Source organism: Neodiprion lecontei, chromosome 4 (genome assembly GCF_021901455.1).
Source record: "Neodiprion lecontei isolate iyNeoLeco1 chromosome 4, iyNeoLeco1.1, whole genome shotgun sequence".
In the NCBI taxonomy this organism is placed as follows: Eukaryota; Metazoa; Arthropoda; class Insecta; order Hymenoptera; family Diprionidae; genus Neodiprion; species Neodiprion lecontei.
The window spans coordinates 8119620-8137548 of NC_060263.1; the positions used below are offsets into that span (position 1 = coordinate 8119620).

Consider the following 17929-nt stretch of genomic DNA (forward strand, 5'->3'; position numbering starts at 1 on the left):
GGGTGTAAATGCACATATTAGGTGTATAAATAAAAACGTAAAGGTATAAAAACTTATGACGAACATCCCGTTTAGGGTTTCGTCTAGTTTAGGCCTTCATTTCCTCTTTTGATTTCCATATAGCCTCTTCGCACTTTAAATAAAAACTATGAGTTACACGTTTTCTTCATTTCGACCGTAATTGTTTGTAAACTATGTATCTTTGTTTTATCACGACGAATATTGAAATTTAATGACAAACGTAGATTTGATAGACGTTTATAGTTTTTCCAAGAGCACGCTCCACATTTGCTCTAGTCAGATACGTGTTTACGGTTCGGTCGTGGTCAAAGGAATGAGAGTGAGAAATTGTGAAGCCGGAAATCGTCAAAGTAACTACAAAGGTCAAGGCTTCACCCATGGGCTTATCTACTAAATTGGTCAAGTTCTATTTTGAGCTAGGCAGACGTATTCAAACTGTTGCAATTTTCATTCCAAGTCAGATATTGCATCGCGATGCTCATGTACGAAATAAGGCGAACGGCAGATATTGCGTTAATTGTAAGATTTGAATCGAAACACGTGAACGCAATACTGCATAAATGCAGAAAGTCGATCCTTTCACAAATACAAACGACAGGGTAAAGTGGCATGTACACCTTGAGAAACACTTGCATTCATGGTACCGGGAAATTGAATAAATGAAAAAAGATCATCGTAATTCAGTCGACGTATAGTGAAATTGCATGCTTATTTTATGATCTTCCCGATTAACAACAATAAGATGGGATTAGTAGCACCCATTTAAGTCATTGTCAGGTTAGCGTCTGATTATCGCTCATGTACGGAGGGAAAGAATTGTTTGAATCAAGCATTTCAATCACCATGCTGACTGTCAATTTATTTAAGATAATAACAGCATGGAATTTTGTATCAAGAAAATGTGTGATCGAAATGATTTAAAATTTCAATGAACGCACCTCAATCGTTTTGTTTTAAAAATGCGATAATGTTGTATCGAGACAGATTCAGCTTGTTTCAATTCATGTTCTGTTAAATTTAGAGGTTCAATGGTTGAGACAGGTAATGAATTTTTGTTGTTACAAAAATCTTTTACATTAACTGAACATTAGAGTTATTCAAGCGCACAAAACGTATTCTTCGAACGATATCAGTTATAATTCTGTTGACTCAAAATTTTGCAGGTTTTAAGCGATATTTATTGAGTCAAAGTTGTAAACTTATTGTTGTATATGCAGACGTATAAATTGAACATGTGTCAATAGTTTTTTTTGTTTATTTATCGTCAATATCAATTTCGATGACTTAGATTATTAGTCTTATGCTTTCTTGGTTTCAAATTGGTATGATGACAAAGTTATCTTACGTTATCGGTATCTGAGTTCCTAGCCGACTACTCGGTTTTATAACCATCTCTGAAGCTACTTCCATAGCAGGAATTTTCACCACCTAGCGGCCGTTTATAGTACTAGCATACTGATGTTTACGATGAATATATTCTCCACTTGTTTCAAAGCATGTCGTGTTTCTTTTAAATCGTGAACAAATCAGTGCAGCTGATTCAACCAGTCACGCCGAACAAGCTCGACTTAAATCAACAAAGCATGGCATTCGATTGATGCAAATATTTTGTTGGCTACGTTCATGTACTTATTTCATTGGAAGTACCTAATTGTTTCTGTCGACAAACATGCGACTTCAAGGTACAACATGTAAACTTGAAATGAAATGATATTTAGTTGACTCAATTTCGGAAACACATCAAAAGTTTCACTCGATACTTCACTCGATCACGACAAGAAAAGCTTTTATAGAATCAAGGAATCCGCTTGACTAAATCATTTTGACGAACTAACCGAATCGTAATTGTTGAATTAAAATCATCGTATTCGGAACAAATAAGGAATACTATATCGAAGTAAGTGGATCCCAACAAAATTTATTTCAAGAATTCCTTTCCATCCGTGTGGTTGCGCGGTTGTTTCCAAAGAATTGTTTGGCGATCATTCCATTATAAACGATCTGCATCAGGATTCCAAAAATTGTTAAAACCAGCAAATTTCTCAATTCCGAACACAGCATGACCATGTAGGCAATTTCGCATCATACATCGTAGCTCACGCATGTCGACGTTGTGCGAAAACATGCTGGATCACCTCCTGGTGGTCCGTAGATAATTGCCTACGTGTCTTTGGCTCCTGCGGCGCGGCGACGGGAAGCGTTTCGAATGGAACGAAATTTATTGCATTAGTCACGCGAGATGTGGGATCTTTCAAAATCCGCTGAAATATATTCCTTGAATTTGAGTGAAAACTTTATTTTTATTTTAAACTATTATGAAATCATTCAAAAATGTGATTATTGCTGTTGTTGTTGTTGTCGCTGAAATTTGGCAAAATCTTCTGCATCGTTAGTTCCTGAAATGCAAACTAATTTACGTTAAAAGTTGATCGATTATTATTATTATTTTTTTTTTTTGCGTAATACCAAGTTTCCAATTACATATAGACGAGTATCTATAAATAGTTACTATTATTCTAGTTATATTGTATGGTATTGAATTAGTATCGGTGAGAGTACGGATATGTAAAATTTATGTGTAGTCTGTCTTAAGGTTGCGAAAAAAAAAAGAAAAAAACGAGCAATAATGTTTGTAAGTGCCACGGTGGAAATTTCTTATGAGGTGCAAACAGGTGCTTGATTTAAATTAAAACGTTTAGAAATTCAGCATTTTCCATTTTAACATAAATACCTACGGAATTTCTTGAAGTTTCACTGCGAAATGAGAATTGCCGAGCATGAAGAGATTTCCCAGATTCTCGAGGTTTCCCAGGCCGGCGGGCAACGTGATAATACAACAAATATTGCATCCTCGGAATTCGGCTGTTCATCATTTTCTTCGTATGAATTATCGAGCACTTAATTCGAAATTCCGTAATAAAAATTTATCGGAAAACTGAACGAGAGGTTAAAATTTTCTCGAACGCATCCCACAAGTAAGCATGCCAAAAATTACCTTTCTCGAAATGCATTCTGCAAGTGACTTACTGTTTTTAGTTGGTAAATGACGGACTCGCACCAAATTTTAGGTTTCCAACCTCATTTTGCTAAAAGTTGTCGCAAAAAGCACCTGATTTTTATTTTTTCGCAAAACTCTGCTATTTCCATTTGTGAAATTATTTAAACAATCACAGATCTAACGAACGTTTGTGTAGATATCAAGGATTATTTTCAAATTTTCTGGTTACAAACTTTACCTTCTAAAAATTCTTCAACATTCAGATCGTTGATTTCCAGTGCATTTTGAAGAGTCACTACCGTCTTTTTTTCAACAGTATTAAACATCTGTTTTCATGTGTTTTTCCGTAATTTTTTCAGATTTTTCCCAATAGTGCTTCATGGATAAAAAAAAAAAAACCAAAACCGACATTATTGATCATTGTATGGGCTAGATATTTGAACTGTAAAACAAGACTGTAGTAACTCCTCAAAAATCCATCGGAAATCAGCGATTTAAATGTTGAAGAATTTTTAGAAGGTAGAGTTTGCTACCTCAAAAATGGGAAAAAATCCTTGTTATATGTACAGAAATGTTGACTGAATCTCTGATTTTCTAAATGATTGTACAAGTGGAAATAAAAGAATAAGCGCGAGAAAATTGAAAATCAGGTTTCATTGCGATAACTTTTAGCAAAATGGAGTTGAAAAGTTAAAATTTGGTATAAATCAGTCGTTTCCCACCAAAAAACAGTAGATCACTTAATTGCATGATTCGTTTTGAGAGAAGGTCTTTTTGGCATGCTAACCCGGCTATGTTCTTTTATTCAGCCGACGTCGAATAAAAAAAAGAATAATGAATGAACATGATGGAGGTTTTAAGAGGTGGGGGTTATAGTTTGAACGGTCTGAAATCATATCTATTGATAGAAGTTTTTTTCAAAATGAAAACACATAGAGCAATTTGAGTTTGAAAGCTTCATTATTTACAGTTGCGAGAACATTTCCGAATTTTTTCATTGCAATTAATAATAAAATGGTAGCATAGCGAATATAATTAGCGAACGACCACATTTTCAATCCCGTGGTGCGGATTCCTCAGTCAACTTTTATCCGATAGACTTGAAATCTTGACACAACCTGTAAAACTTGTTCGTCGCTTCGAGCTCATGGCTAGATTTTAGAATTTCGATCCCAAAATTTTCTCAACAATTCTTTACCAACGGAATGACTTCTTTTTGTTCATAATTGTATATATTTGAAACACAATTTTTTTTTTAACATTTCAGCTAACGAGCTCGAATCCGAAAAGGTTTTTTTCACCTAAAAAAAAAAATGTCAAACATGTGTTGCAAGTTGAACAGTGATGTCTAGAGATGCGCCACCACAAACCCCTTCGAGTTCGGAGTCGTTCGTTACTTATGTGCGCCGTGCGGCCATTTTGTTATTAATTTTAATGAAAAAATTCCAAAATGATCGTGAAACTATAAATAACAAAGCCCTCAAACTCAAGTTTCTCCAAGTATTTTCATTTTCGTTTAACAAAAACCTAAAAATAAGTATGATTTTAGATCGTTCAAACTCCAACCCCCTCCCCTCCTCAACTCAACGGACTAACAATATTCGAAGTTCTTTGGCAATTATGAGAAGCGAGCAAAATTCTAAAGAGAAGAAGAAAAAAAAAAAAAAAATATCCCTCTCTCCCATTGCCGCGGATCTTCTCGCCTCTGCTCCAGATTAATCAAAAGTATATCGGTCGATTTGCGATAGCGGTAAGGTGATGCGAGTCCAGGCTAAGGTAAGCTAAGGCAAGGTGAGTTAAGGTAGGGTTAGGCGAGCGACGGTAAAGCACGGGTAGATCATTAGCCATGATTTGTTGTCGGGCGGGCTGCCCAGTGACCTCGCGAGCAGAACATGAACTCCAGGCTGGATGCTGGGTACGTAGATCCCTTCGGAAAGATCTTATACCCGCGGTCTCTTCGCTCCGCTCTTCTTCTTCTCCTTCGGCTTATTCTTCTTGGTCTTCTTCTTGCTCGCCCCGCCGTTCCGCCCCGTCGTATTCCCTGTCGCCGACCTTTTTTACCCTTCACTTCTTTGCGTCTTTTTATCAACATCGGGCAGTTCTGTAGGTATAGTTTACAGATTTTTGTCAATATCGTGACGACGAGAGTTTAATGCAAGTCACAACATTTCCTGATAGTGGAGGAAATCAACGAGTCTGATAGTAATATATGTAGTTCGGAACTGTCGATAGATCGAACAATTTTCAGGGTAGGGGTGAAAAACTAGGACGAAGGATTGATAGATGGACCAAAATATCGAATTTTCAAATACCGGGAAATTTGATTCGCAGTTATTAAAATTTATAAAGTTGAATATGTATGAGAAAGTCGAATTATAGAAAGGACAAACATAGAGAACTGCAAAATTTAAAACCTCTAAACGATTTCATATGATCAAGACGAATTCTGACGATTTTATATTCTCAGCTTTTCATGTTGGTTTGTTTTTCGTTTAAATTATGTAAATTAAGTTTACCCTTCATAAAAAAAAAAAATGTACCATGGTTCTTCTATTTTTTGATCTCTTCATATTTTTACCCCCACCCACATTTCACTGAATAGTTTTTAATATCTCTCAATTCGTACCTAAGTTCACTCGCATTTTCTTGCTGCAAAAGTTGTGAGTAAGGCGTGAAGAATTTTACACATTGAATTGCACAATCGATTAGAGAGCTTCCGATTGATTTTTCTTAGATTTTTCAACCTCGCGAACACTTAGAAATCGGCGAAAAATTAATCTTTCCCATATTTTGACGCGCATTGCAGCTGCTTGTGAGTGAATTTCTATAATGAAAGAATGAGTATAAACTTTCTCATGTTTTTACACTTACAGGCGATTGATTACGAATGTTTTACGATATAACATATTTACACTAGAGAAGTGTAAGATATAATAAAGAATTTCTAGTAGATATTTATTGAATTGTATTACTATCGTCTTATGCTCGTGGATTACGGTGTTTATTCTGTTAACATCTGGAAGTACCGAAATATCAGTTATAGCTATCAGACACGCTCCAGTTCTATTGAAAATATAAATTCAATATGGATAACCAGCAGATCTAAAGTCGCGAATATTATTCCACGTACCAACATACAACGAATATTCTCGTACATATTACGCATATAATTAAACAAACATGAATACTTACAGTTCGAAAAAGTGGCACTGAAATTTTGAAGAAAAGCTTGTTTCTTCCGTGCTTTTCTTTCATTCAAGGAAAAATCATATAAACGATAATGAAGATATGTTGAAAAAGATATCGTTACTTAAACTGGAAACGATTACCTGTGTAATTTATCTCGCATGGTCTGATGATAATGACAAGTTAGCATGTCGAAGAAAAAATATCATCCACTTAACACAAAATACTTGCAGCGATGGATTCGTTAAGAAATACACAACTCTGCAGGTTCCGGGATAAGAATATTCTGAAGTGCGTGCCGCGATTCACGGTGATCCTGTTGGCAATGGCGACGCGTTAGGAAATGACTAGTTGTTGTAACTGTACTGAAAATAGAAGATGCGAGGTTTAAGTGAGGGAAAAGGGTAAATAAAAAATGAAAACATCACAGTAGAAGAAGAAGAAGAAGAAGAAGAAGAAGAAGAAGAAAAAAAAAAGAACATAAGAGCTGTAAAGCGAACGTCAAGAATGCGAACCACAGTGGGTGGCGGAAGTCTTGTTCTGCTTGACTCGCGCGCCTTGCTTTAATTTAAATATTTATTTACGCATCTTTGCCTCCGCGAAACGGAACGAGCAACAACCGCAAAAAATTCTACACCGCTGAATTAGAAGCCTGCTAGTACAGCCTCTGTTACTTCGTTTTGTAATTACACGTGGGAACGGAAATTTTCAACAACGTGTAATATTCCAACGCGTGTATTCTCTCCGTACTGATTGACGTTAGTTCAATATTTTACAGCCCATTTTACTCCATGTGTATACTTATCCCGTATCTACCCAATGCGTTGTGAATAAACAAGGTTGAAGATAACCGGTATAAGAAACTCGAATTTCCCCGGGCATTTTCAAGAAATTGCAGGAGGAAATCTTTACCTAAACATTCAATATTTAGTGAAATAACTTATGTTGCGAATTTTTTTTCTTTTTTTATTATAAAACCACATATCGAAGTTGGCCGTCGAAGACTTGATTTGCATTGGAAATACTTATCGGGGGCAAATTAACTCGTTCGTTGGGTTGTTGTTTTACGTAAGACTTCAGTGGTGCTTAATCAACTTCAAATATTGAGAAAAAAAAAAATTGATGTAAGAGTAATTTGGGTGGAACAGCTGTTTGCACAGTAAACGCTGTATTTGTAGGAAGAAAACTTTTTCAGAATCCTCAAGCTTTTCCGTATTTTGATACTATAATGTTTCGTTAATTGATTAGTCGTTTATATAAATTGAAAGACTGTTGACTTTAAAAAGTGTTAAACTTGCAAAACCTTAAGTTCGTGATGTTATCAGCATTTTATAGTTCCGAAATAATAACGGTAGGTATATCATTTCTATATTTTTTCCATTGCTTCTTGATTCTGTTTTGCAAGAAAAACAATCAAGAAATAAATCGTAGAGTCCAAGAAATAAAATTCTGTCAATATGCTTAATAACTTTAGAAAATTCACATTATCACTTGGGTTTTCTGCTTTCAAAATCGCATAATTGATCGAATTTTAACTGACTAGGGCACTTGAACTTTTCAAAAAATCTTACGTTAATCGCTTGAAATAAATTCTCAAAATCATCGATACGCCTTTCATTGAAGCACAATCAAAACTGAACCTACAGTGATTCTCTACACAGTACGTAAAATTTCGTGATTATTGGACAAGCCAACAAAAAAAAATTCATCTCAGAGGATTTCATGTTGTATCAAAATTAAGTCACAATTGCTTCGAACTACTCAATAATGCAGATTCTACAGACAAAAAACGTAACGTGAAATTTTCCCTCATGCGTCAAATTGTTCGGAGTTAAATTTACCTTATTGACTTGCTCGAGCTTTCGAATCTGTGTCTTATCATATTCAGTATTCATTACGACACTTGTCTGCATTCACGTGCACTATTCGTTCAAGAAATCTCCAAGCCATCGGACGTAATCACCGAAAAGGCGACAAAATATCTTCAATGTTCCAGCCTTGAAGTGAAAAAAAGAAACTCCCGGTTCATCATTAAATGAAGATAACTCTCTCAAAATTGTACGTTATTTGAAGAACGCCGCCTACGCTGAAATGAAAAAAATAATGTCTCTCGCACAATTAATATTTGAGCACGAATCCTCCTAAACAAAAAGAATTTTTTTGTTCCAGTTACCGCTCAGTCCTGATCTATGTTCATTCTTTACCACAATCGAAAAATATAGTTCTAGGTACAAAATGAAAATTAGTTTTCCAACTGTTACCAGAAAGTCTAATATTCGTTACTATTCTTTCTCATTACGATCATTGTTACTATATTTTCTTGAAACCGTTGCGAAAATTTAACGCTCGTGCAACAATAAATTGACGTTAAAGCATTGCTTAGCTAAAAAAGTAGAGTAAACCAAACAAATTGATTTTGCGTTGAAATCATCAAAAAAGGATCGACAATAGCGCAAAATGGTTACGCGCACCTCATTTTTTCGTAATTCCAACGATATACAGACAGTTCTTTCAACGAAATCTGTTTTACTGAATATTTCTACTGACCATAACAAATGAAATTTTTCTCAGTGTACGACATTGTCGAGATTTATTAACTACAGATTATATTCCTAAATAATAAAATTGCGCATACGAGATTGACCTGTCTCCTTTGCACGATTGTCCGATATGACTGTAAATGAAATGAAACAAACGAACTAAATAAATAAATAAATTCCAGTCTCGATAGAAAAAGAAAATCAAAATAAAAAAAAAAAAAAAAACATCATCACCCGTCAAATCGTCCCCGGAAAAATCGAGCTCGCACCGACAGTCCGTACGAACGCGATTCCCGCTGCAGGAAGTATATAGGAAGTTCTCCGCTGAAACCCGCAACATGTAATTCCGCGAGTCGTGGTACGCGGAGGGGAATGCGTGTCCTGCAAGGAAGGGTGCCCGATCGTGGCTCCCCCCCCCCCCCCCCCCCCCAACCCCTCTCACGCCACCCGACCGCTCGTCGACCCGTTGGTACCCTTTGCTCGAGATGCGCGCCCTGGAACCAAGGCGGAGAGGTATGGCTGGGAGGCGGAGGGGGGAGGGGGGGGGGGGGGAGGGACGCTCTTCGCCTCACGCGGGACGGTGATCTGTGACCCGGATCCTCCCTACCCGAACCCCGGAGCGTTCACCGTGTTTTGTTTTGCTCGATGGGGGCCCGGGGCCCCGGGGACCGAGGGACCCGCGGGGCCCTACGCGAGCGAGCTGCGCACGCATCTCTAATAAAAATAGAAACGCTCCGCGCAGTTTTACCGAATACGTAATTCCCCGGTCAGGGTTCAGACAATAATCTGGTTCACCGCCCCCCTCCGCCCCTGCGCCCCTCTCAGCCCCTACCCTTCTCTTACCATCTTCTTTTCCCGTTGTTCACTCCCCTCGGTCTCTTCCTTAGCGGAGCTCCGATCCTTCTCTCGTACGCACTCTTCTTTAGCTCGAATCTCTCCATCGGTCTTTCTCTGGTTCTCTGCTTTCATGGGCTCTCCCGCGAGTAATGGTATACATTGGTACAGGTACCGGCGAACGAGTCATAGAATTTGCTTACAGCTGTGTTACTGGAATTAGCGATTCCTGCGGCGGCGTAATTGCAGGGGAGTGTGTACACAGAGGGCTGGAGGCTCCTTTTCCTTTCATTCCATTCTCTGTTTCTCTTTTTCTATTTTTCATCCCGATCTCTCTGTTTCTCTCTTATTGCTCGTGGCTACCGTGCTACTCGCGTCGCAATTATTCCTCGGATGTTCTAGGCCTGTGTGTAACCAACCTTAGCAGTAAGTCAAATTAGAGATATCATTGAATAGAAGAAATTCGATTAAAATACTTTTATTGACGTTCCTTTGAGACTGTGAAAATTAAGACCACTGATGTTCGTGTTTTTCATTCTATGCTTTAACGCGAATGTAAAATTGTCACATTGATTTAAAACGCTGATAAAAGATTTAACACATTTTCATCATCTACGAAAGACGATCGATCAGAAAATATTGATAGTGACAGTTTCCTATGCTTCCGACACTTTAAAGTATAAATTTTCAGTACCGAAATATGTCCTGCTCGTATTGAAAAAACTGACATGCTTAGAGAGATGGGTGGTGGTGGTGGATGAACGTAGGATCCACGAGCTGGTGGATGAATGTCTGGGATGAGTGAAATACATCGAAGTATTTACCAAACTGATGAGATTTGATCAGAATGATAGGACAGCGTCAATTTGAGAATGAGAGTTTACAAAACTGAGGGAACGCATGGATAATAAACATATATGATTTCGAAAAGGTATACAATATATTTGAGATCAGCTGATGAAGATTAGTTTGTAAATACTGCACGTGAGTGTGAGTTCATACGCGAGGACCTTTTAGACTAGCAAGTGAAACGAGATCGCAATGAGTACAAAACAATAATTCTGACTTGAACTGTCGTGTATTCTTGTAGAATTTATGAGGTGGCCACGACTTCGTAATCATAAATGATAAACTGAAATTCCAAAAAACAAATTCAGTCAGCATGAAATGGAATGAAAATTTAGGTATCCTTCAATGTCTTGGTGGCAAGTGTAGGATCGAACATATCACAGTTAAGGGATGTCAGAGCTGGTTCTAGTCTATTGATAGTGAAATTTCAAATCGAAGAGCGATCAGTTGATCCAGAGTAAAAACGATAGTCAAAAATCATTAACAAGACGCATGACGTGCTCGGTTAATTCCGTAGCGAGGATATTCCAGCTCTGCGAGCTATCCAGAAGTGGAAGAGAGCTTGGACTCCGTGTAATTTCCCGTGACGTTATACTGCGACTCTGGCGCTGCAGCGACGGAAAAGTAATTAGCGAAACGGGACAGCGTGAATTGCGTTTACGCCCATCCACTGTAGAACCCAGCGTGACGCCATTCCGGGCATCCCAACCTGCATTCATAAGGGACGCCGTAGAGTTCGTCGCTCTTTCATGGTTCGGGAGGGGGGTCGAAATCGTAGAAATACAAGGGGAGGATAGGAAGAGAGGGACTGATCGCTGGTTCGAGAAAAATTCTAAATCCGAAATGCGTCGATGGCAGACTTGGCAGCGAAGCGTGCGGCGGGTTGTAGACGGGAGATCAGACGGTTCCCTGGTTATAAACGAGCAAAGCAATTTCCAAGTTGGAGGGTTGACGAGACTCCTGCCGGGGTGGGGGAAGGACCCGCTAGACGCAGCCAATATGGCGTCGATTAATGGCCCCGGTTACAGCCACCCTGGTCTCACCCTCGCTAACTTCACCCCGGCTGCACTGAACGCCAAAACGTCGCAGGTACTCGGCCCAGCCGCTGACAAGGATCTACGGGGGGATGCGTCCTCCTCCTCCTTCTGAAACGAGCCAAGGCAGCTCCGAGCTTTACAGGATTACGTCAAACGTCCCGGGAGGTGCAACTCCTCCAGTCGTTCGTCGATTACAGCTGGGGTATGGATGCAGATTACACGTGACGCAAAGACGCAGCTTCGAATCTAAGCTCTAGAGTGGCGAATACACAAGTCAAATTTTAAGCTCACGTGGCAAAGCGTACTTGTAATTTCTGCTTGAACTCGTTGAAGCGATGATCATGACTAAGCGACTTACAATTTTGGGTCTAGATCCTGACCACGTAGCACATAAAGGCAAAAGGCTTCCGTTTCATTAAATGATCGTAAATTGGCACAGAAGTGATAAACTGACAATGAGAATCACGATTTCACATGCATCGTTGAAATTTCAGAGCTTTTTCCTGATTGTTACAATGTATTCAGGACACTCGATTTACATGTCCTGACGGATTGAATTGATCAGCGTCTGTGAAAAAAATATACCAGTACCAATTTCAGTCCAACAGTAAAACCCAAACTGAGCTTTTACACAGATTTTCATTTTTCGTGAGCTTAAGCTGTGTTAGTTTTTCACTTCTCGTTTTCGGTTAATTATTTGTGCTGCCTGATTACCTTCCGAATGCACGTGCACAGCGTGCCTGAAGGCAAGCGTCTATATTCGATGGGAATTGGAATACTGAAAAACAGAAATAAAGAAAAAAGAAAAAGAATTGGAACAAAATACCGCGGTAATGGTGGAATATACGAGGTGTGGCTATTTCGCTTTTGTTTGTCAAAAATCGTCCCCTAAGATGAAAAACGTGAAGTGAACCTAGCGGGCGGCTGGAGTTTGGCCAAATAATATACTGCGGGACCCGCCCCCCTCACCCTGGAGTACGAATCTAGGAACGAGCCGCTGCCTACCGTTACCGACCCTAAACCGGACTTTTATATTTATTACTGAGGACGGATGGTGATTGCTGGGACTGGCGTACGAGTGCTGAGTGAAAACACGAACGTTTTTCCCAGGGCATATTTCGCCTCTTTCGTCGTTATGCCAGGAGGCGTAATACTTCGTAAGCGACGTGCTTTTGGACTGGCTAAGCGTTCCGGAAATGGAAACAAAATTCTTCTTTCACTTATTGTGATTCTTGTCTCCAGACAAGCCAGCTAAGCGGCGGTGAAAATGTGCGGAAAAAACGTGATCGCGAGAAGGAAACCATTATCGCAGCTAAAACTAGTTTATTGCACGTTTATACTTTCAAGTTCTAATTTCATCCCCCGATAGCGTGACCATACTGCGTTACTTTTTCCCACCGTGCAACGCTGGTTCATCCAATTGCCGCACTGGAATAAGCCAAACTTATGATTATCTTGAAAGATATTCACCTTCAGGGTTGCCGGGAGTGAACCGTATTCTGCACAATTGGAAGGGCGCAATTCTTATCGTTCCTAAGCCGTTAAGTGTACTTTTTGTCGCACTCACCTATCCAACGACTGCCAATGGATAGTCTCGATGACCTTGACGCTAGGATCACTGTTATCAATGGATCGATAGATCAGCCAGTCTATCAATCATTGAATCAATAACCAATATTTTAGAAGGTTACAGGGTAATTTCCGAGATTGCTCCGGACTTGGCTGAATGATTCTTTCCTAACGAACCCTCGCAGGGATCAGTTATCCCTTGCATACCAACCGGCAGCTCAACTATGCCAGAGGTGATTAATGGCCTGATACAATTATCACCTCCTCAAGAGGCTTGAAGCTTGGGTCCCATGATTTCGACGAGGAAAAGGACGCAGCTGCTGTTAGGTTCGCTGGGTCAAACTGAGTCAGTCTACGACCCGCCTTGTCAACCTTTATCACCTTGGAGTTGCAGTATTACTCCTCAGAAATGGCAGGAATTCTAGGCACAACCGTCAAAATGTCCGGTAAACTGGAGACGTTCGTTCCTGTAAACGTTTCTGGTTCATTGTTAACGTTGCAACAATATGTTACCTATATCCGAACTGCTTTGTCCGTTTTAAAGTACTCATAAACCTAACCTACTAACCTTTGTCTGTCGGCACTGTCGGCCATATTCAACGGTAATGGTTTGACGACTTCACAATATGGACAGTTCAAACGCTCAGGTTTAATTCTACGCAGATAATCGTTCAGACTTGCGAAGTGTCGATACGATGTGTTCAAAGAAGTTGTACCTGCATGGTTTTCAGATTCAACGATTTTTCGATTTGTTCAGCTGCCAAACTCACTGTCCAGTTAACATAAGAATACAATACCGTAAACTGCACATTTGCAGCAGATATTTCAATCACCCGTTTATCAAGATGAAGAAGTATCTTATGGACCAAAAGAATCGACCAAAAATCATGACTGTACTCGCAATATGATTCGAAATGTGAATACCGAATGTTTCTACATTTAGATTCGCGTCAAGATTACGGAACCACTTCAGAAGGTTCCGAACCTGATGAGACCTTGATAAAATCGGTATCCGCGAGCACGCCGCCATTGGCTTATGGCTTCGCGCGGATGGCAAAAACGCGAATCTATGGAAGGTCTGGATGAGCGCCAGCACGTATTTGCACGTGGCGTATTGCACGGCTGCATCGTGGGAACTGGAGCATTCTGTACAGTGCGGCGTATACGCGGACTTTGCTGCGCTACGACATGCTGGATGCTCGATGGTTCCCGCGGGTCGAAACCCACTCTCTATCTCTCTCGGTGTACATCAAGTCTTTACCGGCTTAGTTTCCCTCCGTGGCAGATAAGAGCGATTCTTTTCGACGCCTTCTATCGCAGCCTCGGCTTCTTGTCTTTGTTTTCAAACCTGGTCATCTTATCTGTGTCGGAGTGAAGGAGACCCCCTGATATTAGGGATTACTGTTCCAGAAAAAAAAAAAAAAATCGACTGAGTCATGATTTGTGAAAATACCATAAAGCTATTGAACTGACATCAGCAGCTCAAAAAAAAAAAAAATAGGAATCTGATGAATCAAGAAGTTTATTACAGAGTCAAGCCTTTCCAGTTATTCACCCCAATTATAGGGTCCAAGTGTCAGGACAATTTTCACAAAACTATTGTACAGACATGGAGGTACGATCTGCGTAAGACATAGTATTACATTGGATAAGAGAAAGACTACATTACGAAGTACACAATCAGTTACAACAATACAATCCGAAGTGGTACTCATGTGACGTTGATCGATCAGGATACCGGGCGGTTTATCAATGAGCGGGAACGATGGGAGGGACTGACAATTTGCCAAGATGATTTGCAACACATTTATACAAGATTTGGTCATCCCATTTGGCGCCGAACTCGTGAGCCAAGCATTCCTCGATCAGAATGTGATCGTTGCCCCAGTTGTGTATGAACTGAACGTGGTTGTGTTCGAGGTGGAAAACCACCGGGGGTCGGCACCTGAGTGGCCATGGGTTTCCGGTAACGTAAAAGATCTCGAGGTTATCAAGCTTCTCAAGTTGCTCCAGCGGTGTGCAGTGGTCGATCTGGTTGTAGGCGATGTCGAGGAGTTCGAGGTTCGGCAGGTGAGCGAATACCTCGGGTTCGATTAGTTTTATGTGATTGTGCCAGACGCGAAGGACCTTCAGGTTTCGCAGGTCCTTGATCCAGTCCGTCCTTATTTCGGCAATGCGATTGTAATCGAGAATCAGTTCGTGAAGCAGCGATAATCTTGCGAAAGCGTTGTCCTCGATTTTTTCCAATTCGGAGTGCGTTATGTTCAGATAATTCAGCGTTCCTGAGAATCGCGTAAAACTGTCTGCCGGCAGCGATGGGATTTTGGAATTCAGTATCGTGATCTTCTGAGCTAAGGTCGGTATGACGTTCAATTCCTAAAACGAGAACAAGGTTTTTCTTTCTCACTTTTGAATATTCATTATTCCACCCGCGTCGGATATATTCGAACTGCAATGATTACTCGGATAATTTAAGCCGTGTGAGGTCTGTAATCATTCGACTGACCGTGCTTGAAAGACATGGGTTTTTTTTTATACTTGAGTCTTCTTATTGTGGGCGGTCAAGTTTCAAGTATGAAAACTCACATTAGGCGAGAAAATTAAATTCCCTGTCCGCTGGATGTATTAAAACTGTCGTTTAACCCTAACACTTCACACCGGCGCGCGGCGTCAAAATGACCCCACAGAATCTTCATCGTAAATTTTGTATGAAAAAAATCTGAAGAGAATAATCTGATCTTATCCAAAATATATATTGAAATATGGTAGAAATGGTTGATTCATTCTTTTTCCAAGAATTCAACCTCGATCACTCAAATAAATACCTTTTTTTTTCATCCCGCAGTATCTCAATATTTTTTTCCTCAAATATCTGTGACTCAACCATTACTCATCTAATTTTCAGCTCAAAATATTCAAAATTCAGAGAATTACGATTTTTTGAGTAGACTGATAAATTTTCCAGTATTTTGTGGTTCCATGAATTCTTTTTCATATTCAAAATTTCATTTAACTGAAAATAAGTAATTTTCCTTAAAAAATCATAGTTAAAGAGTGTCCTGGAACTATTTTTTAAAGTTGTTCGAATCGATATCTCCGTTTCTACGCAATAATTTTTGATGTGTAATTATTTCATAGGTTACGTTTTGCACGTCTTATTTTTAAATCACGCAGATTTGACTTTCCGTTAAAAATATACCTGGTATATTGCCTCAACAAAAAAGTGTTGGAACAGAACAACGGTCGCTTAATTACTCTGCCTCTATGGTTGTGATTTCAAATCAATCAATTTGATTCTGATCAAAATAACATTTCGGATCATTATTATCATTGCATATAATAATCTTGTACCTTCTACATTATCATGACGTCCTTTTATCTCGATAATGGACATTTTGCCTGCTATTGATTAGTTATGGCTTGTTTTGTTCACAACTATGTCGGAAATAATCTCAGCCTGTCTACTCAGTTCAACAAATGCCTGAACACTAGATCGGCTTATTTCCCTCCGGATCTTCTCAGCCAGCGCTTCTTTTCGTTTCGCATTGTTACGCCAAATTCACTGGATACTTATTGACATTCACGTTACCATTATTGCCATTTTTCTTGATCATTCTATTCAATTATGTCCCTTTTTCAAAAACATCTTAAATAGTTGTGATAAAAATCTAAACACGGATCAACCCGTTCCAATTTATCAAGCGAAACCGTTTTGATTCATTATCAGGAAGATATTTTGTGTTATTTTGTACTGTATAACATTATATGTACTATAATAGACGAACTCCTTGAGCAAAAATTAATTTTACCCAATATCTAAACTCATAATCAACTGATAATTGAAATATTTAATTGAATAAAAATATGGTTAATAATTATGATACATTCAACGCAATACCTTCCATGTGACACCCAATGAGGTGGCAGATATTGCAAGTTTCAATTTAAGAGACCTAGTTTTACGAATTGATCATATATAGTAGCGCTCAAAAGTATTTTGATAATGTGAAATTCGTTACTACTTTTACTAATCGTTTTTCTTACTTTTCTTTATTTCAACTTTATTTTCGAATAATCGAGAATTAATTTTTAACAATTATGTAGAACATCGAATTTGTTTCAACAAATAACATTATTGATTTCTGTAGTTTATTCTTGCATGTAATTAACTCAATTACCATCTTTGTCAAAATAATTTTAAGGGCTACTGTATTCATTGAGCGAATAATTTGTATACCGAAAACTGTTAATTGTAGGAAACATCTGAACCTGATAATTAAAATGATCCAAAGAATTTCTTCTAGATAATTTGGGAGTTATTTGTAAAAAGAATACGAATGCAAAGGTGCAGTGTGACCTTAGAGACAACTCAAGTTTAATTACAATAATCGAAATCCGCATCATTTCTGCTTGAGCTTGCAGTATTTTTTCGCGTTAAAGAGAGATTATTGGATGAAATTCGGCTCGATGAATTTCTGACCCCCGATGGTGAATACTTGAAAAGACGTTGCGATAATTACCGTGAGACTGCTGATTCCTTCACATATGTACGACTCTGCTATATCACCCTCTTTGCGTTGGCACTTGGCGAGGCAGGACGCCACGCAAGCTGCGAGCACGATCCCAAAAATTTCGATGCGCATCTTAAAGCTCACTTGGATACTGACGAGTCGAAGAAATCCAGCCCATCTTTTATACCTGCAGCTACGACCGCGTATTAACCGATGTCACGTTAATACACCTACGTGTTTACGCTCCCGGATATTGACCATAACATAAAAATAAGAATGGTCAAGGTTTCCAAAAATAAAATATAAGAGACCAGCCCGCACACTGTTTAAGACTGAATCATCAGCTGTTGTGATTTTTTCGAATCTTGAGTGGTTCGCAGTGTA

The 17929-nt window shown here is 39.1% G+C and overlaps 1 protein-coding gene across 1 annotated transcript; it reads right to left on the minus strand.

Moving 5' to 3' along the window:
• Positions 1-14538: 14538 nt before the first annotated feature.
• Positions 14539-17699, minus strand: LOC107222868 (carboxypeptidase N subunit 2). The gene is made up of 2 exons (XM_015662393.2): positions 17555-17699; positions 14539-15410 (listed from the first exon to the last, which is right to left on the minus strand). Exons 1-2 carry the CDS (start codon positions 17675-17677, stop codon positions 14784-14786), a joined length of 750 nt encoding a protein of 249 aa, XP_015517879.1. The 5' UTR covers positions 17678-17699; the 3' UTR covers positions 14539-14783.
• Positions 17700-17929: the final 230 nt, after the last annotated feature.

Excerpts from the sequence above, each read along its gene's own strand:
- LOC107222868 (XM_015662393.2), bottom strand. The coding sequence starts at position 17,677 with ATGCGCATCGAAATTTTTGGGATCGTGCTCGCAGCTTGCGTGGCGTCC. Across the intron at positions 15,411-17,554 it reads AAGGAATCAGCAGTCTCACG|GAATTGAACGTCATACCGAC; the intron begins GTAATTATCGCA and ends TTCTCGTTTTAG.